General features: G+C 39.8%; 3 protein-coding genes across 8 annotated transcripts; 1 reads left to right on the forward strand and 2 right to left on the reverse strand.

Moving 5' to 3' along the window:
* The first annotated feature begins 17 nt into the window (after positions 1–17).
* On the forward strand, positions 18–8,247 carry LOC111666196 (lipase member H-like). Of its 2 annotated transcripts, none has more exons than XM_023421454.2 (12): positions 18–143; positions 1,611–1,914; positions 2,476–2,560; positions 3,683–4,053; positions 4,149–4,257; positions 5,197–5,298; positions 5,435–5,524; positions 5,611–5,778; positions 6,180–6,269; positions 7,207–7,315; positions 7,447–7,620; positions 7,750–8,247. In XM_023421454.2, exons 3-12 carry the CDS (start codon positions 2,503–2,505, stop codon positions 7,832–7,834), a joined length of 1,356 nt encoding a protein of 451 aa, XP_023277222.1. In that variant the 5' UTR covers positions 18–143; positions 1,611–1,914; positions 2,476–2,502; the 3' UTR covers positions 7,835–8,247. The 2 variants fall into 2 exon arrangements, with proteins under 2 accessions (XP_023277222.1, XP_023277223.1); XM_023421455.2 differs by lacking the exon at positions 18–143 and adding an exon at positions 2,267–2,340 and having other exon boundaries at positions 1,606–1,914.
* A 2-nt stretch (positions 8,248–8,249) lies between these two features.
* Positions 8,250–11,197, reverse strand: LOC111666198 (SH3 domain-containing kinase-binding protein 1). 3 transcript variants are annotated; one of them, XM_087178042.1, is made up of 6 exons: positions 11,005–11,197; positions 10,556–10,655; positions 9,674–9,784; positions 9,379–9,587; positions 9,175–9,238; positions 8,250–9,035 (listed from the first exon to the last, which is right to left on the reverse strand). In XM_087178042.1, exons 1-6 carry the CDS (start codon positions 11,064–11,066, stop codon positions 8,997–8,999), a joined length of 585 nt encoding a protein of 194 aa, XP_087034168.1. In that variant the 5' UTR covers positions 11,067–11,197; the 3' UTR covers positions 8,250–8,996. The 3 variants fall into 3 exon arrangements, with proteins under 3 accessions (XP_087034168.1, XP_087034170.1, XP_087034169.1); XM_087178044.1 differs by lacking the exon at positions 11,005–11,197 and adding an exon at positions 10,228–10,327 and having other exon boundaries at positions 9,674–9,785; positions 10,556–10,987; XM_087178043.1 differs by lacking the exon at positions 10,556–10,655 and having other exon boundaries at positions 11,005–11,186.
* Positions 11,198–12,166: 969 nt separating this feature from the next.
* On the reverse strand, positions 12,167–20,961 carry LOC111666183 (uncharacterized). Of its 3 annotated transcripts, none has more exons than XM_023421424.2 (10): positions 20,867–20,961; positions 19,206–19,267; positions 18,330–19,019; positions 17,339–17,977; positions 14,229–14,344; positions 13,945–14,056; positions 13,764–13,836; positions 13,239–13,310; positions 12,984–13,133; positions 12,167–12,736 (listed from the first exon to the last, which is right to left on the reverse strand). In XM_023421424.2, the coding sequence occupies exons 2-9, from the start codon at positions 19,244–19,246 to the stop codon at positions 12,993–12,995; spliced, it is 1,884 nt and encodes a 627-aa protein (XP_023277192.1). In that variant the 5' UTR covers positions 19,247–19,267; positions 20,867–20,961; the 3' UTR covers positions 12,167–12,736; positions 12,984–12,992. The 3 variants fall into 3 exon arrangements, with proteins under 3 accessions (XP_023277192.1, XP_087034167.1, XP_087034166.1); XM_087178041.1 differs by having other exon boundaries at positions 12,167–12,731; positions 18,300–19,019; XM_087178040.1 differs by having other exon boundaries at positions 18,300–19,019.
* Between the last annotated feature and the right edge of the window lie 3,751 nt (positions 20,962–24,712).

Here is a 24,712-nt window from a genome sequence, read left to right on the forward strand (position 1 = left end):
GATTTCTAAGCCTGTCAGTGATTTTAAGTATACATCCCATCGGCACTGCCTGATCCTGATGACGCGAGACTGTAGCGGGCAAAGTTCAGGCCACTCTGGTGGAGGCATTCAGAGGTCGAGACTGCATTAGTCATCAATACTGGGTTTGTGAGGACTTTCATTTTCTTGATCTGCTATCACTGACACCAGTTATAAGTGAAAGTGAAAAATGTTTATGTATTTCCTTGTATCCTGTACGTACAGAACAACAAAAGTTAACTGATAGTGTAACACTATATATTGAGGGAAGCCGAATAAGATCAACTTGAAGTGCCGAAGGCTTTTACATTGGCAGCCTTTGGAACCAAATACAGAAGGACAATATGTCCCAACATTTCACAAAGCTGTCACACGTTACCCACAGTGCCATGCTCCATATTATGTCATTTCTGTTGTGAATATAGTTTGGGTACATCTTAAAATCAATAACACCTTTTTTGCTGTGATAATGTTGATATTTGTATGAGGAAAATAAAAGCCCTAATAAGTATATCACACTAATTAAATAAATCTCAAAAGGGAAGATTGAAATAAAACATAGGGCTAAATCTGAGATGAGAAAAAGTTAAAAGACCATCCCCTGCTCTCCCAAAAAAGCCAAACTACCCTCCCTTCAGCAAAAAAACGTTAACAATCCTCCCTTTCTGACAATCCCTCCCCCACAAATAATTTTTGTACAGTCCCTTAGTATGCTGAACTCAGCATTTCAAGCACTGCTGTGCCTAAATACAGCCGCACGTGGCTGTTGAGTCTATTGTAGGTGTTTTACATTGATAGGAGACATTTCTGATGCATTGTCATAGATGTTTTTGTAATGGTGATGGGTCATGATTAGTTCAGTTTCTTACAGAAATGAGATGTGTGATCATGCACATTTGCAGAACCCCCAAAAACATTTGCAAAGATAAACGACCAGTGACGTTTGAAGTTCTGTTTTATCTGTTTTATCTTTACCTCATCTTCATCTGTATTTTTTCTATCCTATTTTTAGTTACTTATGTTACTTTAAACATCAGTCAAATCTATTTCAAGTTGGTGAAAGCTGGTAGTCAGGTAGAGAAAAATAGGTGGTATGATCCAACCCAAAATTAACATTCACAAGTAGCACAAGAGACACCCTCAATACACACTTGATTTATAAGAATTTTTATTTGAATGCAAATTTGAAAGTACAGTTATTATAAAACATATGATATGTACACTAAGATATTTACATGTATATAGACACACTGTTATCCACATGTACTCCAGATGTACATGAATTTAAAGTAAAGAGAAGCTTGTGGTAGGAAGCTTAAAGTTATTACAAGTGCCTAAAAAGTCAAGGCAAAATAAACATAATTAGGGAGTGAAATACTGAGGTTAAGATTGTGCAACTTCTTGGAAATGTCGGTGGCGTTTTGACTGACTCCAAGTGAGTGGAACCAGGCTGAATTTCGGGGGAATTTGAGGGACGTGGGTGTCAATTTTTGCAAAAGTGAAATGCCCCTAAAATGTTTCACTTTCATTCTTATTTCTCCCACATATAAAAGAATGATCTCAATAAACAGAGACCAAGTTATTTTTTACAGATTCAAGTCAAGTTTAATGGAAACATAGGAAACATCGCTTAACCGGTTTGAGGACACAGGAACCAAGAATGACTTCACAGGAATTTTTCACCTGTGAACACAATGACCTGGAGCAAGGGGTGTGGCTATCCTTGCAAGAGAATGCAGGGTGGGAGTATTGCTTTGCTGTTCTTCCTCTCACTTCCTGATCTCTGAACGCTGCCCAAATATGTGGAGTGACAAACACAGTGACAAGCCGAGTGACAAACCTGTGATATTCTGGACCTTTGACAGACCGGCCAGGACATATTATCCTACAGCCAAGGTAAGACTCTGATAATACTCTCTCACTGTTGGCAAATTTGTGCAGAGTAAATCCGAGGAAGATACTGTCCACTTCGTAAACATGAGACGTGTAGTGTAGCAAAAGACAGTCACAGATAGATCAGCATGTCTGAGCAAGTCAGACTATGATTTTCTACAGATTTCAGTTTCACTTATAATCACAGTGTCATTAGCTGAGATTAATAACAATGGGTGGAACCAGAAAAAAAAACAGCTTTTCAGTGGAATGGAAATAGTTTACTCTATATTTATTTATAGTTAACTTTATGACCACAGTTCTATTACATCGGAAGGAAGGTGGATAAGTAACTAATCTCTTTTCTTTGCTTCAGTCCTGTGAGGTTGGCTGAGAATATAAAACAGCCTGTTGGGAAAAAAGAAAGTGTCAGAGAAAAACATTTAAAAGGTCAGAGCAGTGTTCACCTTGAAATGTTGCTGCGTTTTTTGTTATCTTTGTTTACATGTGATTTGCAGTTAATTACATTATGGGCCAAATAATGTTTTTACAGCAATGGTCTGACTGAGATAACTGTGTCTTTAGATCATTTGTGCACTGCTGGTGTAAAGCATGTTCTTGTGGCAATATTTGACACCGCTCCTGCTGATAGCTGCTCAAATATGCAAAGGTAAGGCTCAAAAACATGACTCTGAAATTTAAATGTACGTACACAAACGCTCGCACCCATATACACACCCACACACACACCCATGCACACAGTCACTTTTGTCAGTAAGTGTATAACAGCTGTGCTCCTGGGAAACAGTCAAGTAATATTTGAGGAACTGTAATTTCCTGAGGAAAAATGCATAAGCTATTGACCTTCCCTGTGGTTTGCAAAAACCAGTGGCACGGTATAGACCTAAACTCAGCCGGTGTGTATGCACCATGCACTATGCAATGTGATTTACTGTGTGACAGTCACGGAGAGCAAGAAAATTATCAATCTGGACATCACTACCAGTTCAGATAAAAATTATCTTGTTGTAAACACACTTCACTTGCTCAGCAGAAACTGAGATGAGTATCTGTCTGTTTTTTTGAATGACTTAATTATCATCGGTTGTTTGGCTAAATTAATTTGGAGTTTGGTGAATAACGTTGAGAAAAACTGAATTATCATATTGTTTAATGCTACTGAATGAAGCAACACACTTCATAGTTCTTCTTGACGTCGCTATTTTTGGTTGGGTTTTTATAGACTGTATTTAGTCGTTACTTACGCACGGCCATGTCTTCGCTACACCTCCAGACACACAGTAATTGGGTGTAACAAGTGGCGTGGGTGAGCTTTGGTTTGTTATAACCACATCCTCTGTTTTTCTAAGGCTCTTTGGCCGTATGTGTCAGAAGTTTACTTGATGTAAAGTGTCTGCATTTTGCTGTTCCACTGGTCAACAAACCACGACAGTCAGATCCACTCATAGATCTCAGTCTTTCCCGTAGCTGTCTGCTTTTCCAGGGAAAATGGTTCATGCCATGTTTCTTTCTAGTGGGCGAAGCTGTGTCTGAAAACAGTTTCACTCTAGAATTGCATTGAATACTTCTAACCTGAGTCATGTGGAAATTATGTCATGGATAAGGGTGGGAACTTGATGATGTACTATTAAATATTTAAAGGTTATGCAACACTGAGCAAAGCTTATAAGATCAAAACAGTTGTGTCTAATCTATTCTTTTTTAAACAGCTCTCTCTCTCTCTCTCTCTGTCTTTCTCTTTCTGCTCCCTGTTTTTTCTCACCTTCACCAGTTCAGACATGTGACGAGTTTACAGATCTAAATTTCGGTCATGCGTTCATTGGTACCAGCATCAACATAAGGTTGCTGCTGTACACCAGGGAAAATGGCACCTGTGGTACCCTCCTGTCCCACACCGACCTGTCCGCCCATCCCCAGTTCAAACTGTCCAGACCTACCACCTTCGCCATTCATGGGTATCGGCCCACCGGATCTCCACCGGTGTGGGTGGGCAACATCACGGAGCTGCTGCTGTACAGGAAAGACCTTAATGTCATAGTGGTGGACTGGAACCATGGAGCTGCCAATGTGAACTACTTTAAGGCAGTGCAGAACACACACAAGGCAGCCGCCAACCTCACTGCTTTCATTAAAAGGATGCAGGTATGAGATGTATCTGACCCTCTCTGTGGCCATCACTGTCTCTGAAAAATCACACACTGTTGTGTGTAACAAAGACTAATGACTGATCTTTTCAGGAACATGGTGCCTCTCTGAGCTCCATCCACTTGATTGGAGTCAGTCTCGGAGCTCATATATCAGGTTTTGTAGGCGCTAACCTGAACGGGTCAATAGGAAGAATTACAGGTAAGAGTGGAGCATGGTGGCACATAAATTCAGATCACTTTCACTATCTGATTCAGAATCATAAAATCTGGTTTTGTGGAGACATCTGTAGAGAATTGTACATTTATACTTAGACATGTAAAAGAAATTTCCTCTTGACTTATTCCTCTCATACGATTTGATCACTCACACAATCTTTGGACACTTGTGTTTTACAGTTTTGGCACTGAGCTGAATTGCTTACCAAGGACATTTCATTATAATTGTGACACTTGAATGAGCTATAATTCTTAGATTGGATAACAGTGACTAATAATACAGAGAGACAAGTCCTTGCCGAGTTTGTTAGATGTATCAAAAAGGATTTGGTCATGGTGGGGTCGATGAGTTGCAGCAATATATCACAGTTCTTTCTTTTTTTTTTTTTTTTTGGACTGTCTGGGCAGGAGTCAGCACAAATAAGTCAGCACAGTTTCACTGATTCCATCTGAAATCCCTGTGGAGAGATTGTGAGGTGAAGGCAGAAAATTCTCCCCACAGTCCCTGCAGTGCCAATCAATACAGAAAGGAAAAGAAAGTAAAAGAAGGGAAAGGAAAGGAAATAACAGGAAAGGACAGGAAAGGAAAGACGTCTGGAGCGCCTCTGTAACAGGAAAGTGTTCAGTCATATAAAACAGAAACTAGACGGGACGGTATCAGAATGCTTCTGTGTGAGAAAAATAATAAAAGATGTTTGGAAAAGAGCTTCACTGGTTTGTCAGATGGGTCAAGAAACTTGTGTGCAGAGCAGCAGTGATAAAAAGGAAAAGGGATCGAAGCAGTGCAGGGTCTTAAAGTGATAACTAAAGCTTTTACAGTAAGGTCAAAATTTGAGTCTACCTAAGCCCGCTATTTCTAGTACCCACCAGTTATTTACTCTACTAATACTTCTACTGATGCCTACTGATGTGATGTTTGCAGCTCTGGATCCTGCTGGGCCTCAGTTCACTGGCACTGCTCCAGAGGATCGACTGGACTCCAAAGACGCCCAATTTGTGGATGTCCTGCACACAGACATAGATGGTTAGTTGAGCTGATGTTCTGTTTTGTATATTTAGAATTGCTTTAAATGTTAGATAAGGTTTTATTACACAGCATACAGTTGATTTACTGTATATGTGTTATCACATTTTTTTTCATGTGCCAACTGTGTTTACAGCCCTGGGCTTCAGAGAGCCTCTCGGTCACATCGATTTCTATGCAAATGGAGGAACAGACCAGCCCGGCTGCCCAAAGACCATCTTTTCTGGTGAGGTCTTTCAAAATCAAGACTCTTGAGTTATAAGGATATTAACCATATGATAACGTTCCTCTGTCTATTTTACCCCTGTACAGGAGGAGCTTATTTTAAATGTGACCACCAGAGGTCAGTGTTGCTCTACCTTGAATCTTTGAATCAGACGTGTGCCAGCAGGGCCTTCCCCTGCTCGTCCTACAGTGAATTTCTGGATGGTAACTGCTTGAACTGTGACCGGTTTGGTGCTGCTGGATGCCCTGTCTTTGGTTGGTACTCTTGTTATCTATTAGAAATATATCGTTGTCGTTTCAGTTTTTTACTCTTCAAAATGATTCCTTATGTTGATGGACAATAACTGAAAACAAACCCTTTCATTTGCAAAGTAGATATACAGTAGGTTTTAATCACAAATGACATGAACACACTATTGAATAATATAAGACCTACTGTTAATAGAAACAGTCAATATGGTGATATGGTGTATCAGGAAGTAAATGGATTATGAGGCATTTTAGATATTGACAGAATCCATAAAGTACTGATATTTATTGATATTGGCTTTGTATTGTCTGTCGATATGTATGTATTTTGAATGGAATCCTTTATTTCTCCAGAGGTTACAGTTTGTTCCTGTATACCTGACGCAGCTGTTTTTACTCAAATGCAGGTTATGACATCACAATGTGGAAAGACATCCTGCTGAAGCTGGGCCACACAAAAACTTACTTCACAACGACTACCAAGTCTCCATTCTGCAGTAAGTAACAGAACACTAATGATCACTGTTGAAGAAATAATAGGAATATCAGAATTTTTTTGAAATAATCCAAAAAATGTAAAACATGCCTCCAGCCTGTAAAAGGCTGTAGAAAAGTAGGACAGTTCAAGGGCTTTATAGTGAAACACAAATAAAAATCCAACACAAGACACAGTTCTCCTTCTATTTGAAGATATTAAACACTGAAAACAGCCTCACAAATTATGTTCTCAAAACCAATTTGAAGGACGACCCACGACTGTCTCACATCAGTGGAGCACTTATATCGTACGAAATGTCAACATTTGTCTTTGTCCCATGTTATACCTGCCATTCATGTACACTTGGTATCATGTCCACAGTCATCCATCCTTTCCTTTATCCAGCAGTTCAGAGAAAATCATGATCCAAATCAACTATTTTTTCTTTTTTGGTTTTAAAAGCTAAACTCTTAACTACGCTTCCAATCTTCTGAGGATCAGTGCATCAGGTTTGCAGTTTTGACATGTACCCTAGTGCATCATGTGCAGTGAATTTTTCGGATTAACTACTCATTTGATGGCTGCATCATGCTGTGTTTGGATGAATTGTGGAGAGTGTTTTCACTGAATACAGATTTGTCCCACATTGATAGCAGAGAATCATTATATGAAGCTGCACCTTCATGAGCAGTACGATGAAAAGGATGGATGACTCTGAAAACAACCCCCCTGTAGTCACATGTGAATGAAGACCATAAAATTAAAGACTAAAATTAAATACTTAATTCCACTTTGATCTGACTGCATTTCAATCATGAGGATGATTTGAGGCGAAAAGGTTCATGAATAGTCTGTTCTTTAATAAATTCTACTTTCATGGGCATATCAGTTCTAAGAGGAAGTATCATTTCATATCAAATAAAATGTTGAATAAAAATGTTAATGTCTTTTCTTAGTGTCAGGCTACAGGGTGGAAGTGATGATATGGAATAAGGACATTCGCTGGGGTTACATTACTGTTAAACTTCATTATAATGGAACAGAAGCAGTAACAACCATTGACCAGTAAGTCTTTTATCATAATATCTGCTCAAAGTACCAGTATTCCACATTGATCTCTCTTTGTCCCCTCTGTTGCTGCTCTCTCTCAGTAATGTGTGTGTGTGTGTGTGTGTGTTTTGTTTTTTTCATATTAGTAAATCCTTAAAGTTCCAGAAGTACACAGAGACCAGGTTGTTCGCGCAGTTCGACAAAGACATTCAGTCAGTGAACAAAGTGTCTCTCAAATTCTCCAGTGGGAATGTATTCAAGCCTAAATATAAGCTCCGTGTTCTCCGAATCCGTCTCACACATCTGGAGCGTAAGAGTAGGTGAGAAACATCTTTGAGAAAAATTGGACCTATTTGACCCATAATGTCAGCCATTCTCACTCTCTAAATAATCCCTCACTACTTCTTCCAGCTGTAAATTCACAGTAATACGGATTTTGTCCCTTACAGGCCTCTGTGTCGATATGACATCGTTCTTGAGGAGAAGCGGGAGGTCACCTTCAGGCCCATTCCATGTGAAGAATCCAACTTCTGAGGCAAAGTGAGACCCCGTGTCCCAAAGTTCACTGCTCGCTCTGGCTGAGGTCCGGCTGACTCGTCCGTCCCTTCAGGAACGCACAGGAAAACAATAAAGACTGAAAAAGTAGCATCAATAAGCTGCGACCTGGCAGCCAAATATTTGCTGACACAATGTGAACGTTTGTGTTTCTGAAAGTGAAATGTGATGTACCACTGTATATGATGTGTATGTGTTTCTAAGAGAAAATATCTGTGTGCTTGCATTTCGCTCGCAGTGAAAATTAGAAAATGAATCGCAAATGATTTATGTTGACAGGTTATCAGTCAGATTTTTTTTATATATATATATACAATGTCAGTAGTAGCTATGTATTTATTTGTAAATTCATCCATAATTATTAATAAAAATAAATACATTTTAAAAAGTCAGCAATGGCTCCAGCATCTTTAATGACATCATAATGCTCCCACACATCAGCAACCAATAAATTAACTGACAGCTTGGTCAACTGTTTATATAATAAAAAGTCAAACTATTACACTGGGTGAAAAATATATGCACCTAAAATATGAAAGAAGCTTCATGTTTGTGCCTCTACATCACATCATAATAAGCAAATGATAGCTCAGCCCTCAGCTCTGCAGACTAACTGCTAGCTGTCGTTTCCCATCCTCCTCTCTGCCTGTCACTGTGTCATGTGTCCTGCAAGGCCGCATAAAGGAAAAATAACTGAAAACCAATTTAACAGTGATGATCTTCGACACAATATTCAGGCCTGCACCCAGCTGTCACTCAAAATCAGGGTTCCAACAGGGAAACAGAGGAGTGTTTTCCTTCTTCATGGAAAACCTCAAGACAGTTGAACGTGTAACTGCTCATTTCTGGAGAGGACGGCCAGCAGATATTCCTCTTGATGTGACACTGGATCAAGAGGCAGTTCTTCTTTCACATCTCAGGTCGGCTCCCACTGTGCCTCATCTTTACACTTACTGCAACGACTCGGCAAAAACATTCACTCCTCTTGGCCTTTCAGCAGTCCAACAAAAAAGTGAATGAAATTACCACCTAAGAAAAATGTTTTTCTAAAAAAATAAGATAATTTTTCTTCAAAAAGGAGCAAGGATGACTCAGATAAGTGTACAATGGGACCTTTCTTGTCAAATCAGGATGAGTCCACTCATTTAGACATGTGCTTCTTCATACGCTGAATCTCCATCTTAAACAAAACAAAACACACCATGACTGTATTTTCTAAATATTAATAATATCTAATATTTTCGGCTCAAAATGGCTCTGTACAGTTGGAAAAAATACTTTACAGAAATTCTATTGTGCTTTATTTCTTTATTTCACACCTGTAAAGTCAAGCGAATCCTTTTCTCCTCATCTAGCTCATTCATCAGCAGTTTAATCTCTTTGCTGCAACAAAAAATATTGTCGAATTAGCACAGATAGCAGAGACAGTGATGCAGCGGGGGGGTGTCATGTGTCATCCACTGTGAGGCTGGGCAAGTAAACCAAAATCTGACCAGAGATTAGAGTAAAAAAAAAAGCCATACTTGTGCTGACTCTTCATCTGTTCAAACTGATCCCTCAGGTCTCTCAGCTCTGTCTGCAGTTGCTCCAGGTTCGTCGAAGCGTGTTTCGCTGGGTTTCTGCTCGGCTGGGAGTCGGATTTGAGGCCTGGGGTTGGATGTAGTACAGCTGAGAGAGCCTTTGGTAACAGAGAGGAGAAGGACTGCGTGGGCTCACTTTTGGGTACTGGTGCCTATGGAGGATAACCCAGCATTAAAGGCTGACGACACAACAAAATTTTAAAGTGCATAGAGCCTGAAGTTTTTCTTTTACACTTACAGGCAGGGCAGACTCATTTTGACTCATCTCCTGTGAGTTCTCTTGTCGTGTTGAAGTATCCAGCTGTTCCCTCTGGTTTTCTTTTCTTTCCTCCTCCATCATGAGTGTTACCTGTAAGTGAAGTCTAGTTTGAGACATCTGATAATTAAAATACATTTAAAGTGCACCTCGCCCCTTTGAAAGTATGAAAACAAAGAAAATGTTCAAAATGGCTGTTAGGTTAGTAACAAAGGATTATTGTGATGGAGCTCCAATTAAAATTCCAAAGTTAAAGCTCATGTTAAATACAGGGCGAGTACCTTTCAACCTTGTTTTAAGTAAGGAGTCACAGTAGATATCTTTGGCTGCAGTACGTGGCTGTTTGTGCATGAGGCAGCTCAGAAAAGTTAAATTTATCCCAAGGACAGATGGGACACAAATAGACCACACCACACACTATTTCTATATGTGAGCCAAGCTATAGTAGTGTTATAGTGTAGTAGTAATTCACTGGATGAAGTAACAGTGGAATGGTTTGACTTCCAGATGACTAATATTAAAAATGTATACTTCCCAGAGTCTGAAGCTCTGACTGTAACCTTTCATCTGCAGCATGAGCTGCCTGCTCATTCAGCTTCTCCGCGACTGACACAATTGAGTCAAAGTCCTCAGTGTCTGAGAGAAACGGAGAGTGAATGTTAAAACACACCGCTCAGAACCCAGAACTGATTTAAACCTACAGAGAACATAGGCCATTTTCACTGTGATAAACCTACGTCTTGTTCCATTTTTATGATTCCAGAGCCTGCATTAACATTCATCCTTTTTTTTTTTTTTAAACATGCATGGTAGTATTTCAAATGACTTTGCAACACATATAACAGCAATAGTTGCAAGGCTTACCAGGAATGAGGACTGAGCTATAGCTGCCCATCGTGACAGAGAGGAATACAAGTGTAGAGAGTGAAAGACAGAAAAACCTGCAGAGTCTTTAAGTCTACATCTACAAATGACAGATTGGAGCAAGTCAGTGGAGCAGAAATCAACAGTCAGCTCAGTACAACCTCATGCTACACCTTTAAGAAATTGAAATGTACTGAAAAACAGAGGTAATTCTTTAACTATTACCTGTGCAAAATAATTCAGCAACTTCCGTCTGTAAAGTGAGATACTTCTAAATCAAACTAAATGTGGGTGTAACAATAGAGGCAGCTGTTTTCTCTCATGCCGCAGCAGTCAACAAATGTGCAACACATGCTGGAACCGATGCACAGAAAGGTCATTAGTAAACATACTAAACCAATTACCAGATTATTGTCAGTTACAGTCAAGGATCTGGTGCATTCACTCACCTTGTTTTGTCAGTGTCACCGGTGAGATACAGCAGCATCTGCGGTAACTGGACACCATCCATTGTAACCCAGTGTGGTCTGCGGAGTATGTTGTGATGAGGAGTGGTACTGTCAGGGCTAAGTTTAGCTCAGGACAGAGTGGAGCTCTTCTCTTCTCACAAATATCACAGGGGCAGAGGGAAGGGCGCCGCAGACTGAAGGGCGAGAGAAGTGTTTCAACGGACAAACCGGAGTGCAGTTACACAAGAACTGATGTTTGAACTGGGCAGAAGAAAAGAAAACAGAAAGGGTGATGATTCATCTGAAAGCTCAGAAGCTTTTTCGATTGGCTTTACCAAGGGTTTCCTAAACAGCACTGAAAGGGACACTCCACCAATTTTACACACAGTCCAGTTTTGTCATCACAAGCGTTATAGTTCACCATGTGAAAGCAGTAGCGGCTCTCTAATTGGTTCATGTGTTCCAGCAGGTCATCAGGGTGATCTTAGCTGGGGCTCAGGACTTCCAATTTGAACAGAAAGCCTGCTTTACAAACAGGAGATGTGGGGTTCGAAAGAAATTGGCTTTTAGCAGGTAGGAGGGGTCTAATAAAATACATTATTGCAGTGTATTATGGGAAGTACAGGACCCAGAGGTTTTAGAGATACTTAGGATAAGAGGGATTAAAAGTTAGGATATCTTGGCCTCTGCCGCTTCAATTTTTATTACGTTTTTGTTTTTAACACACTCCAATCTCTTTTCTGAGTACCCCAACTCAAAGGACATGCAATACCAAACTGATGGAGTACAGGGAAATCAGTTCTCATTTAATTATATTGAAGGGTAGTTTATCCAGTAAATCACAAAAGATTTATTCAGACTGTGTGAAGTCAGATTGCCTTTAGTGGTAAAGCTTACAAAAAACGGAATGGAAATGACTGCCATATTTAAAATTTGAGGATATAAACTACTTTTGCTGCCTCGCAGGTTGTATGTTTCTGCCAATCAGTTAAGCTGCAGTTGACATTCATGTATGTCCAGAGTTATACTGTTTGTAGCAAAGACTTTGAATATCATGGTTCATCAATCATCATGGTTGGCAGATGGAAACTGGATTGGAAGTGCATGTTAAAAATATAGCACTACTGATGACGTGATTCTTCAATCAAAGACAACCCTCAAATAGAGCTTGTTAAATCCATTTTACTTCAAGTCTCAAACAATAAACTAAACATGTGATTATACAACTTTTACAAGTAGTAGGTAAGTGTCAGTGGACAAGACATGGTTTCTAATCAAAACACCAATGATTACTCAAAGAGGACATCTCATGAGATAAGTCTATCCACACAAGAAAGTGGAGATGTTAAAGTAAACATTTCTTGGACTTAACAAACCTGAAACTGATTGTTGCTGGTAAACAAACAAACAAATAATGCTGTGACCACTGAAGTAAAATAAAGACTGCCAAGATCACAAGCAGCAATTCCCAGATCAAAATACACCAGAAAACAGCTGGCAGTATAATAATAAAACGGCATATGTTACAAAGTCTAAAACAAAGTACTGCAGTACTTCAAAGCTGCAACTGAAACACTTGTACCAGAGAACAAATGTAAGCAACAACATTTCCATAATATACAGGCAGGTAGGGATTGTAGTGAGAGATGGGTTTGTGCAGTCCACCCAGCAGAAATATCTTGAGATTTTTCCACGTTTTCCAGTGTCGCATCTGCAGGATGTGGAACCTGTGCTGTGATAAGACAAAGCTCCAGTGAATACAACATTTCTTGAAGAACCTGATAAGTGCAGATTGCTTTTTCATGATGAATCAAGATTTCTTTAGAGATTAGTAACACAGCTGCCTCATTCTATGTAGTAAATAGACCTCATTATGGCCTGAGGATGGACCACACTATTTGAAGAAGACACTATTAATGGTAGATGGTCAGTTGAAATTGCCATGCTGCCACTTCAAGCCGCATATCATGATTTCTTACCGGAGATTATCACCAGCGTTGTTGGTTAGGTCCTCGGTTGTACGGCACACGCTGACGCATCACTCTCATGTTGCGGTATTTAGACATGATACTGTGACTTTTTCTGAACACTGGCCTCTGATTTGGGAAAGGACGTGGCACTAAGCTCTCCTTTAAAAACAAACAAAAAAAACAAGACATTTACCAATTAGTTATTAGAAAAACATTTAACATTTCCCAGAGGAAGTAAGTGATCTCTGAAGAGGGTATGCATACCATGAGTGGTCTTCTTACATGTCCAGACAGTTCAGGACCCGTCTTCCTTGGACCGCCTGTGAACTTTGGCCTCTGTAAAACACAACAGTGAAAGCTGAATACAAACAATAAGCAATTATCCTTATTTATTCCTCACACATTTCAAATCAAACCAATACCCTGCAGATGTAAACGTATAGTCACATTATTGTCCAGTGATCACACTGCTGAAATGACCAGCTAACAAACTTTAGTATTTGGCCACAGTACAGAGTTTAACTCTAACTGTAATGCTGCAATTTTAGAGGCCAATACACATCAAGGGGGCTGAAAAAGCTGTTCACAATAAGTGGGTGTTCATCTTCGTGCCCCTATAGGCTGAATTTCAAAAGAGACTAATTTAGACTAATACTAAAAATGTTTTAGATGCAAACCTCTATTGATTGGTTTACTTTGTCTATTATACTAGCTTTTACAAAACATTTGAACAAAATGAAACATTTCAAAATTGCGACCTACCAATTTGTTTGAAAATGTTTCACTCACCTGCATGGGTCCTGGTCCTGGTCTCCTGAAGGGCCTCCCAGATCTGTGGCTGTCCTGCATCACATTAAATGGCCTGCAAAAAAAGGGGAAAAAAAGCTTGTATTTAACATGTGATAAACACTGGACTTCCTAATGAACGAGAACCTTGTTTCAAACTATGGGATACTTCTAAAAAATTAACCTGAACATCCTCTTATCCATATGTCCCCGTCTTCGGTCTTCAAATGATGATCTGGAATCATTTGTCTTTGAGAAGCGGCTGTTCGATGCAACATCTTCATCTGAACTGCGTTCTAAACAAAATAGGGAGAATAACCTTTAACTGAAGCTTTAAAAAAAATAAATTAAAAACTTTAAACCTAAAGAGCAAGAAAAGCATGAGAACTGATGAGATACCAAAACAAAAACAATTGCACCGGCCTTTTGTTATTGCAATAGACAAAATTACAAAACTAATTTACTTACCAGCCTTTGACTTTGGGCTGCGATCTTTTGGAGGTGAGCCGTCTTTAGACGATGAACTTGGCCTGGGTGGCCAATGGGATAAAACAACAAGGTCACGCTTCTCTATGGGAGAAGATCTGTGGAGAGTACCACAGAGGTAGTGTTAGGGACATCAGCATTCCTACCCCAGCATCATGTCAGACTTATGTCAGTGTCTTAAATGTGACCTGGAAACATTAACATCATGTCATTCAAGTTATTGCAGTGTTTAAAGAAACAGGCAAGTACAAAAAAATTTTTTAAAAATCAACCTGTCAGCTCTAGAAGAAATTCAATTTAAACCAGTAACGAACAGCATTGTTTTGCAGGCACATAAATGATCATAAAGCCACGCATCACACATGGGTACTTACAAAAACCATGGAATGTCCATGCTCCTTTACTCCTATTTTTGTACCCTGAATCAATCTGAGCTGTCTTCATTTACTCAGTGATTGTTAGAGCGGGCAATTCTTGGAGAGGACTTTTAAGATATCGGTCTACATCACGTCACCAAATCTTCTATCATCCCTCTCTCAGAAGCGCAGGAGGGCAATGCCCTTGCTTTCACCGTCAGACTGACATTCAGTGGGTTTTATCATCAGGTCATTCTTAGTCGTTCCTTTAGTTGTCTTCTATGATTTACATCATCCAAAGGGTTTCACAACATGCACATCAGAGAGTAAATTGAGATTCGAGTCTTGGGAGACATCTGTAGTTTTGAAGTGAACACATGAAGGCAGGTGATTATGTCAGCTTCTTCTCCAAAGCTGCACAGTGGTTTTAAGAGATGATCCAGTGTTTGTCTGCCCACAGACAAGTCCAGGCTACTTTCTAAAGGATTTGCAGAGCTCTCAAGTGAGACTTCTATTCCTTCCGATCTCCTCCTCTCTTTAAAATGCACTGGGCATGATTTAGGAAAACGCAGGAAGTTAACATAGATGATCGTCTGATTGGTTCTGCAGTAAAAAATAATGTCAAGGCGCTGGGACAGTGCTCTCTTTTCCTCTTCATGTAGTAGTTTTAAGTTACAGTGGGAAAAGGTGCCAAGAATTGCTTGAGGTCATTTTTTTTTCCATCACACTAGGCAATGTCTTCTCAGGATGACATGTACAGGTTTGGATTAGGGACTTGGACTTTGGCTGCATTAGCCTTGTAAAGGGGCTAGTGAATATTCTGATTTCCCTCAGGCTGAGGATGGACACCTCTGATTATTACATTTAGGTCACACGTCAGATTAGACACAGGAACTGACCACAGCACATGCTGACCTGTGGGTCCAGCCCAAATGATTTCACACTGATAAGAATAACAGGTGGTGTGGTAAGTCTGGAAAGACCAGGCTGATCTTGCTTCTGTCCCCACATAGTATCAAGTTGGAATTCTGTCCAGTTGCAACCTCTCCTCTCATCCTGTTCTCATCTATTTTAAATCCAATCCCTTAGGTCTGTTTCGTTTCTCCACTTGCGTCTCATTCTTTTGACTTTGATCTTCTGTTGAGTTCTCAGCCACTTCAGGTCATCCTTTTCCAGCAATTAAAAATGACACATCAATGCAGATTTCACTGCAGGTATTGTTGATATGATTAAAACAGAGCTGGCCCGCTAGTAGCTCAATTTTCTCTCGTTTGACTGCTGCATAAGTTGACCTAACCACCCATGGTGTTTTTCATCAAAACGCTTCAAAATGATTCTCCATCTTTGACATGGTTAATACTTGGCGCACGTCTCAAAGTATGGGTGCTGTAAGAGAGCTTCTGTAAAGTTCTTATGACTGCAGAGAAGCAGACAACTCCAGTATTTAAGATGCACAGAAGTGCTAGTAGTAGCAGTTTGGCTCCTCTTCGTTCGTTGATGCAGCACAATCCACAAGGCTCGACACTTCAGTTGGTGGACAACCATGTTTCTTATTCAGACAAGCCGATCCTTCTGGCATAAATTCATTTGTTTTGCACACAGCAAGAATATGATTTCCACTTCCAAATTCCACTTCTGTGTAACACATGAATTGGTGATTACTCAGTGACTGACATGCTCTATCAGTCAAAAAAAACAAAACTGTTTTTTATGCTATTAAAGCTATTTTAAAAACACTGTGGAACTTTAGGAAAAGGGATTTAATAATTGGTTATTTGATATGCATAAACAATGAAGTCAGAAATTTCAATTTTTGCATGAGTTTATCAGTATCAGTTTGAGTGAAAATTAATGCATGTGGGTGTTGTTCTCTTAATGCTGATAGCGACTAGTAAGGTCCAGCAAGTGAAATTCTTCTTCATTGTTTTATGGCTTTCATCTTCTCTGTTGTCAGAAATAATCACCATCATCCATCTTGATTATGTTGTGATTACAACGAAGTGTCGCACTTTAGACTAGTTTTGTTTTTTGGAAACTCCTTGATCAAACGTGCCACTTGACTTTGCTGTCCCATGTTTTAGTTAGTGCCTTGAACAATCACCATTCACTGTTGGACATCCATTTGATGCAACTCTTTTCCCAAGGTCCATGTATAGCTGACATGTAGCCAATAATTTAAAACGGCACAGCATGCCAATTTCAGTTTAGGTCATGTTAAATGCAGTCTTCGTCATGTCCTTATTTTGTGTACACAGATATACTGCTTTACACGAAACGTTGTAACTTCAGCTTGAGTTTGCTTTTGTTTTCTATCAAGGATGAAGGGGTCTTCACAACATGCTGGAGATCATTTCTTTCTTTAAGACACTCAGTGCTGACAAACTGTGGAATCCTTAAACAGCAGAGATCAACTAATTTTTCCACTCCCCTCATCAAGGGCATTAAACAATTTTGTCAGGTATTAAAACAGGTTGGCTTTATTGATATGCTGTGTAACTTAGCACTTTCTCTTCAGCCAACTTGAGAGGAAGATATTTTGATTCATAGGCCGCACGCAGTCAGGGAGGCATTTGAGAACTTTTGTAGCTTTTCATCAACTGAATCAGTGTTGCACATTTAGCCCATCACGAAATCTCCATTTTCCACAGCTGGCACCCCCTTCACATTGAGACATTCTTTCTTGACCTCCTAATCATCATCAAGCCTGCGAACAGTGCTACAAGGAAAATACCGTACCTGTGTGTGTTCAAGGACCGGCGGGACTCCACCTGTTCTTTGCTTGTGTCAGAGTCTCTTGAAGACTTGCTGCCATTGCCTTCTTCTCTGGGGGGTGACTGTGGTGATTTTGCCCTCCTTGATTCCAGCTTTTCCAGAGGTACTGGATTTGACTGGAAACGTTTCTTCCTGATAGCAAGAACAGAGCTGACATTTCCCCGTGAGGTGGAGTCGCCCAGGCGAGGCCTGGGTTTCACCGATGGAGGTATTCTGAGCCTCATGAGAGACTCTGCTCTGATTTGTCTGCTCTTAGCTACGTAACTTTTATCCCTAAGAGACAAAGGTTTACCACCAAATGGCCTGGGAATACTGAGCAGCTGAGGTCTCTCTCTCCTGAGGTGTTTTGGATTGCCATGCTCCAGTGCAGGGTCTGTGGAGGGCATGTTGATGTCTGACATCCTCCTCTTACGGGGTCCCGCCATTTGCCTCTCCTGAGGGCTCCTATGGTAGGATGATGACTGTGATGGACCTCCTTTCCATGAGGGGGATCTGAAAGGGGGCAGGTGAGGGACATCTTGTGCCCTCTCCCTACTGTGCGATCTGCTGCCCTGCCTCTCAACTGGACCACGCTGCCGCCTGGAGTCTTGCTCAGCTGACCACCTGCATATCCATCAAACAATAGAGAAATCATTACAATGATAGATCCATTGCCATGTTAAGTTGGAGGCGGAACTTTTAACTTTTATCTTAATGCAGCCCCTTCATAATGCCATGACAGAATGAAACAGGTAGGAGAAGTAAATTTTCAAAGAGTAATTACAGATGTAACACTCCTCTCAATGGCAGGTGAAACCACATTTACATCAGACCCCCATTAATACCCTCTAATAACTATGGGTAGGGGCAGAGTAGAGGTAATCATTACGACCCCTGTGACTGGGAGGACTCGGCAAGCTTCAGGCCTCCTCTTTAATAATTTTACCCAGCTGGGATTGTTGCTTCACTCCTGTACCTCTCTGGACACGAGCCTCTCCCATGCATCTCTCTGGGGCTCCTCTGTGACCCAGAGGGCCTGTGTTCTCCATTGTGTGGATGAGAGAATGGTCCAGCATCATTCCAGCGCTTCATGCCATGACCTGAGTGCTCATAGGGCCTTTCTCTGGGACTGTAATTCCCACGAGGATCTCGACTCCGCTGCTCCTGGTGGGGAGAACCTGACTGCCTTTTGGGGCCTCTAAAAGACCCCTGGTAGGATTGCGTAGAGCCTGGCCTCCTATCAGCTGGGAGGCTACGAAAATGTCTTGGGGATGGTGACCTGTGACCTGGAGGGTGGCCATGGAAAGGTGGGCCTCTTTGACCTGGGGATCCTTGTGCAGGACTGCGTGAGGATGACTGATGCTGGCCATGGGGGGAGCGGTTTGGCCTAGATGGAGAAGGCCTCCTCTGGTTGTGGTGTGGTTCCATTTTGGGAGGGTATGATTGAAAGGAATCCTGATTTGGGGACCTCCAGTGATTAAAACGTGGCTCCCTTTGCTCTCCCATCAGGGGGACTCTCTTGACAACTGGGGGTCGTCCTCTACCTCTGGAGTCTCTCCAGTTAAATGGGGCCTTCACTGGGTAGCCTTGGGCATCTCTTCGACTTTTGGAGTTGGGGTTGTAATTCCCTTCACTCGGCCCAATGCCATGACCATCTCCATATGGTCTGATAGGACAAAAGAAAATCAGAGATTGGGGGATTATAGTACATGCCATTTTTAATACCATAATTTTTCAAAAACAAGGGCCAGTATCAGTCTTAGGTCACTATTAGTACACACAACACAAGATTTAACAATAAACATAGCACCAAAGTATCTGGGTGCAACTTGACATGGTCAAAAGACATTACCTGGGCTTTATGCGCGGAGGTCCAAAGTGTGGTCGGACCATCTTTGAAAATGAGTGAATAATCTATGGACAAAAAAGAAACCATACTGAGTTTGACAGCCATAAACAGATATAATGCTAGATTCCTGAAGCAAACCACAATCTTTGACCTGCCCTAACTCCTCAGCTAAAACAAGCACTTTACAGTATGAAGGTGAGTCACTTGGCCAGGTGTTAGTTGTGTGCCTGTGTTGTTCTTGTGTTTTATATGCTTTAATAAGAATCCACTTCAAAGTAAGAACCAAACTCAGCATCAATTTTAGTTAAGTGTCTTTTACTCTATATACTCTTCTATATCTTGTCCGTTAGATAGTAGTTGATTTAAAAATAATAAAACTATATTAAAATGCAGTCATAAATCTCAAAAACTATTGTGTAGTCATGCAAAACCTCACCTCCCAAAATACAGATATAAAAAGGCCATTGAAAAAAAATTTGTTACAATAAAATTGCCATGCAATAAAATTAAAGTGCTTAACAAAATAATATAACAAAACATTGCAGTGTGTAGAGTTTAAATTAATAATATTTTAGAAGCGGGATAAAAAATTGAGAGTAAATCAAAATCACCAAATTCCAACAACTCCCAAGCTATGGATCAAAGTGCATATGTCCTTAACAGTTAAAGTTTTATGGTCTAAAAGCCTACCCACAACAATATATGAACTAATCATAGATAGAAGTTCACCCAGTCTTAATCTAATCAGTTGTATCTCAGACAAAAATAACAGCTGACACTGTATTGCAGCTCGCATCTCTCAAACGTGTATTAATTGTTTAGTCTTCAAAGCTGTTTAGAACAAACGTTGATTTCTATTTGCTGTAGTAGCAACATACATCCGAACAATTGTGTATCTGCAGTATTGAGTAATTACTACATCAAATTGCAACACCACATAAACCGTATTCTACTCGTTATGTCGGAATATTTAATTACCTTTCTTTGAATACATTATACTGACAACATAGTAAGAGTTGAGTTGGACTAAAATCCACCACGGAAAGAACTAAATGTAATATACAAAAACATTTGCACATGTCGGCGTAACTTGACGGTTTAAGTCCCTTTTTCCCTGTTGTTATCAAACACATGAACATACAGGAACTTGTACCATCTCGTTATTTTTTGCATCGCATATCTAACCAGGAGATAAAGTCACAGCTATAACCAAACACGGTTTGTAAGAGAGCAACATATTTAGCTTGCGTGTTTTCTAGGGAGGCCGCTGCTTCGGTTTCAGCCCTGATCCTTAATCGGCCTCCATTTTTGGTATGAGCGATTGGCAGTTGTTTGAAAAAAAACAATACGACTCAGTCATTACGTTCTCTCTGTGTGGACACAAGTCATACATTGGAGTAGTGAGCATTATGATAACAATTAATACTTTAATGTTTCGACTTGGTTTATATTTAGCAACGCAAAAGTGAAAATGGAGGTCGGGCTAACGCTGACGCCTTATCTAAGATAAGTTAGCTAGCCTGTTTTTTTCGCTAGTTTCTAACGCTGTTCTCAGCAAATGGCATCGTGAGTCAGTGGTAACATCTTAGCGACGAGTTAAACTAAATAAATAACGAAGAGCCAACTTTATCTGCAAGTAATTTAAAAAACAGCAAACTACTTACCAAAGACCAACCGTTGATTCGATAAGAGCTACGGGCGAATGCGACACAGTTCAGCTGTTCTTCCTCGTCGCACCTTTCTCGGCTATTCAACACAGCGTTTGGCAGCCAGGCTGAAGCGCCACCTACTGCACCGGAGTGAGAACTACATGTGTAAACAGACAGCTGGAAGGCCTATGTACAGTTTTCACTTTTCTCTTTCGCCGCTCAGTTTAGCAGGTAGGCTACACCTGGCCAAAACTTCTGTAGGCTAATACAGTACTGTAAAGCAGTGTTAGAAGAAGCAAAAGCATTAGCATCAAACTATACTTAAAGTACCAAAAGTAATGCATCCATAATGCAGAATGGCCCATGTCATTGTCATGGTTTGCTATGGCAGACACTTTTTGTTAGTTTTGTTTTGGAGTTTTTGCACTGTTTTATTTTGTAATTGGTTTCCATGTGTGTCAGTGTTTTTGCTTCCTGTCTTGGTCCTGTGTCTGTGATTGTCTGCCCCGCCCTAATGTGTTTCACCTGTGTTCAATCACCCTTGCCTCCCTTGTCTATATAGTCCTTGTGCTTCCCTTTGTCTGGGTCGGTTCGTCCCTTTTCAGTTCCGGGTTTGTTCACGTCTGTTCACGTCTGTTCATGTCACGTTCATGCCATGTTCATGCCATGTTCATGTTTGGATTTTGGATTTTTGTTTAATAAACCTGCCTGCACCGTCTCCCATGTGTTAGCTGCATTTGGGTCCTACTTACCTCGCAAAAACCCTGACAGTCATGATAACATATATTATATTATTGTATTATAATTGTCGACGCACATATCATCTTAGTGTTGCAGCTGGTAAAGGTGAGGTCAATTTTAACCACTTTATATAGCCTACAGCTGTGTCGTTTAATCTATTATAATAATGTATTTGTTTTTTATTTTATATGAATAATCAGAATCTGCAAAGTAACTGAGGCTATAAATTACACGTAGAAGGGTAAAAAGTACAATATTTGGCCCCAGAATGTAGTGAAGCAGAAGTATAGCTCAGCTGTAGCATAGCTCAACAATCAAAAAGATATAGAAACAACACTGCAAGTGTCATTTTGTCACAATTTTCATTAAACAAGTTCAGCAAATCGAAACCAGTTGGCGTTGCCCCTTTTTTGGATTATTTGTAATATTTTTTACTCATATACGGTAATATAATAAAAGCATTTTTATTAAATCCTGGGCTCTGTGCAAGTGCGCCTGAATAAATCCAGAGGCTTTCCTCTAGTATAAAATGGTACACAAAAGTACAGTACTTTTGTAAATGTACTTAGTTACTTTCTACCACTGACTTTATGCAGGTTATAATTGTGGGGGAATTTTTCCTTTGTCCACTGCCTGTGTCTAGGATAGCTGTGAAGATACTGATAGGCATTTTCTCAATGGCAGTCGCCACAGCAGCCAAGGTCACAGACCCTACATTCATAGAGACATGATAAAATGAGCCTCAGGATGGGGAGAAGTAAAGAAGTATTATACTATACTCTACTACAAAGTAAGGCAATGTAGGTTCATGTTTATGGTTTGGTACCCAATAGAATCTGTACATATATATGGTTTGATGCTGAGGTCCTATGTAGAAAGTCCTTATTTGTTTTTTTTGTAAGTTCTGTAAGGGTTAAATACGCCCTGCAGGGACAGTGACCTTCAGAATTGGGTGTGTCAACTTGTCATCTCCTCGATGGCTTCTGCTAAAGACATCTGGGTCTCCTGAAACCTTTTTGATCATGAGATGACCAGCTCACACATTTCCATCACAATTCAATTTGTTTGTTTTAGGTGTTAATCTAACTTCAATGTTATTATTGAGGATGTAGAACAGTTTTAAACATTTTGCCCCTGTTTTCTGCACAAGTGTGTTCAGAGAACAGCAACTCTCAGACATACAAGAAGAATTTCCATGACAGCTTTTATCAGACTGCTTTAGCTGGAAATTGAGAGTCTAAATCTAAATTTTGGAGTGATCTTTTTCTTCTTTTCTACATTTAATTACCCTTATCTCTGAAGTCTTGAACCTCTCTTCATGTTTGTGACATAAAAATGTGATCAACTTTTATCTGCTTAATGACACAAACATACATTAACACACAAACAAAAACACAGAATTCACAGTTTTATATTTTATTGTTTCAGATAACATTATCATGACCATGCTAACCATGCACAGTGTCTACAGAAATTACATCACTTAAAGAGTTCATCTGGCTGTGAGAGAATGTTTGGAGCTATGGGTATGAACGGACTTGAATGCTTTTTGAAAGGGTTGTATGTATTACTTCTTTGTACTCATTAGACTTTCCTTAAGATCAGTCTCCTTTGCAAAAATGTGGACCATCTGTTTGAATTTTTGAAATATACAGCAAATCCTGATTTTCAAATACTGTATGTGACTACATCGGCTATTTCACGTAGGACAGTTCAGAAAGCCTTACCAGGCTATGCATTGTATGAGAAACACAAATCTAAATGTCACTTCACAAAGTGACAAGATAATATATACAAGCTGTTGGCATATATGTTTGCAGCGTGGCGGAAATGGTGCGTTTCAAACCAAGGTTCAAGTATTACAGGTCACATACAACAACTCCAGTGGCCAAACAGAAAGGATAAACACACAGCCAGAAGACTGTAAAATGTTTCAGCACAAAAACTAAAGTAACTGATCAGTCCCTTATAAGGCACCTCTACTGAAATTACATTTAAACATGACACAGGAAATGAAAAATCGCAGTTATTAGCAATTTTATGAATTGCTCAACAAGTTAAAGGAGATGATTTCTATACAGGGCCACGAGGAACAACATGATAGACTTTGAGAAACTACAGCAATTAGCATCTTTATAGCTACAGGGCATACTTTCAAGTTGATTGTTAAGCAGACATCCCTGCCCCAGTGCACTTTAGTCTTATAAGTCAATAGCCAGATATCTATTGATTGGAATCTATATGTTACCGTCTTATAGATTAATGCAACCATTAGCTTTATGCCCAGGAAACCCCTCACACAGAAAACATTTTAAATGATGTGAAGTTGCTGAGCTGTCACTATTTCTATCATAAGAGCTCAATTTAATCAATGGAATCATTGAAAAAAGGGCGTCTCGCCAGTGAAATAAACTTCTATTGTATATTTGCACTAATGTCCAAGTTAGTGATTCACTCTAGTCTTCAGCAAACAAGTAGTAATGTACCATCATTCGTGTTGATGCCATGATTTTTTTTTTTTTTTTTGCGATAACATTCAAGTTGCCAGCTTTGGACTCGTCTTTCTCACCCACGTGCAGTTAGAAAGTCCCAGTTAAAGATAAAAAAGGAATAAAGGGCTTCAGAAGAAAATGTGCATTAACAATCCTATGATCAGACCTCGCTTTAAATCCATTAACTTCCGGCTAAATAAATCATTAGTTCATGCATGAAGATCATTTTTGAAGTACTAAAAAATAGGGTTAGGGTTAGGGTCTTTAAAATGAAATGGTCATGCCTTCCCAGCAACACACTGATTTAGACTGAAAGGCTTAATATTGTATATGTGGAAGTATTTTTTGTCATTATTTCACATATCCAAACACACCTGATCTCCCTGACTCTCTTTCACATGTGCTCATCTTGCACACAAACAAGAAATCAAAACTATAATCTTTGACACATCATTTCAATGCTCAGTTGCTATGTGATTATAATATAAGAGATGTTTTGTTTCTATTGCAAGTCATGGTTTACAGTTTTCTTTTTTTTGTAAGTCAATCTCTATGGCTCTATTCCCATAAATGTAGCGGCACAGGGGCACATACTCAAAATGTGACACCCCCTGTGAGTATGTGTGTG

The sequence above is a fragment of the Seriola lalandi genome, unplaced genomic scaffold, assembly GCF_002814215.2.
Source record: "Seriola lalandi dorsalis isolate HSWRI2012SDOR001 ecotype SW California unplaced genomic scaffold, Sedor1 jcf7180002054672, whole genome shotgun sequence".
Classification (NCBI taxonomy): Eukaryota; Metazoa; Chordata; class Actinopteri; order Carangiformes; family Carangidae; genus Seriola; species Seriola lalandi.

What these genes read in the sequence shown, in the direction of transcription:
- LOC111666198 (XM_087178042.1), bottom strand. Translation starts at nt 11,066, where the DNA reads ATGGATGGTGTCCAGTTACCGCAGATGCTGCTGTATCTCACCGGTGAC. An exon ending in TAGCTCAGTCCTCATTCCTG is followed by an intron (nt 9,785 to 10,555) that starts GTAAGCCTTGCA and finishes CTTCACTTACAG; the next exon opens with GTAACACTCATGATGGAGGA. An exon ending in CAGATGAAGAGTCAGCACAA is followed by an intron (nt 9,239 to 9,378) that starts GTATGGCTTTTT and finishes TTTTTGTTGCAG; the next exon opens with CAAAGAGATTAAACTGCTGA.
- LOC111666183 (XM_087178041.1), bottom strand. Translation starts at nt 19,246, where the DNA reads ATGGTCCGACCACACTTTGGACCTCCGCGCATAAAGCCCAG. An exon ending in CAGCCCAAAGTCAAAGGCTG is followed by an intron (nt 14,057 to 14,228) that starts GTAAGTAAATTA and finishes TATTTTGTTTAG; the next exon opens with AACGCAGTTCAGATGAAGAT. An exon ending in ATGTAAGAAGACCACTCATG is followed by an intron (nt 13,134 to 13,238) that starts GTATGCATACCC and finishes TTGTTTTTAAAG; the next exon opens with GAGAGCTTAGTGCCACGTCC.
- LOC111666196 (XM_023421454.2), top strand. Translation starts at nt 2,503, where the DNA reads ATGTTCTTGTGGCAATATTTGACACCGCTCCTGCTGATAGCTGCTCAA. An exon ending in CCCAAAGACCATCTTTTCTG is followed by an intron (nt 5,525 to 5,610) that starts GTGAGGTCTTTC and finishes ACCCCTGTACAG; the next exon opens with GAGGAGCTTATTTTAAATGT. An exon ending in TACCAAGTCTCCATTCTGCA is followed by an intron (nt 6,270 to 7,206) that starts GTAAGTAACAGA and finishes GTCTTTTCTTAG; the next exon opens with TGTCAGGCTACAGGGTGGAA.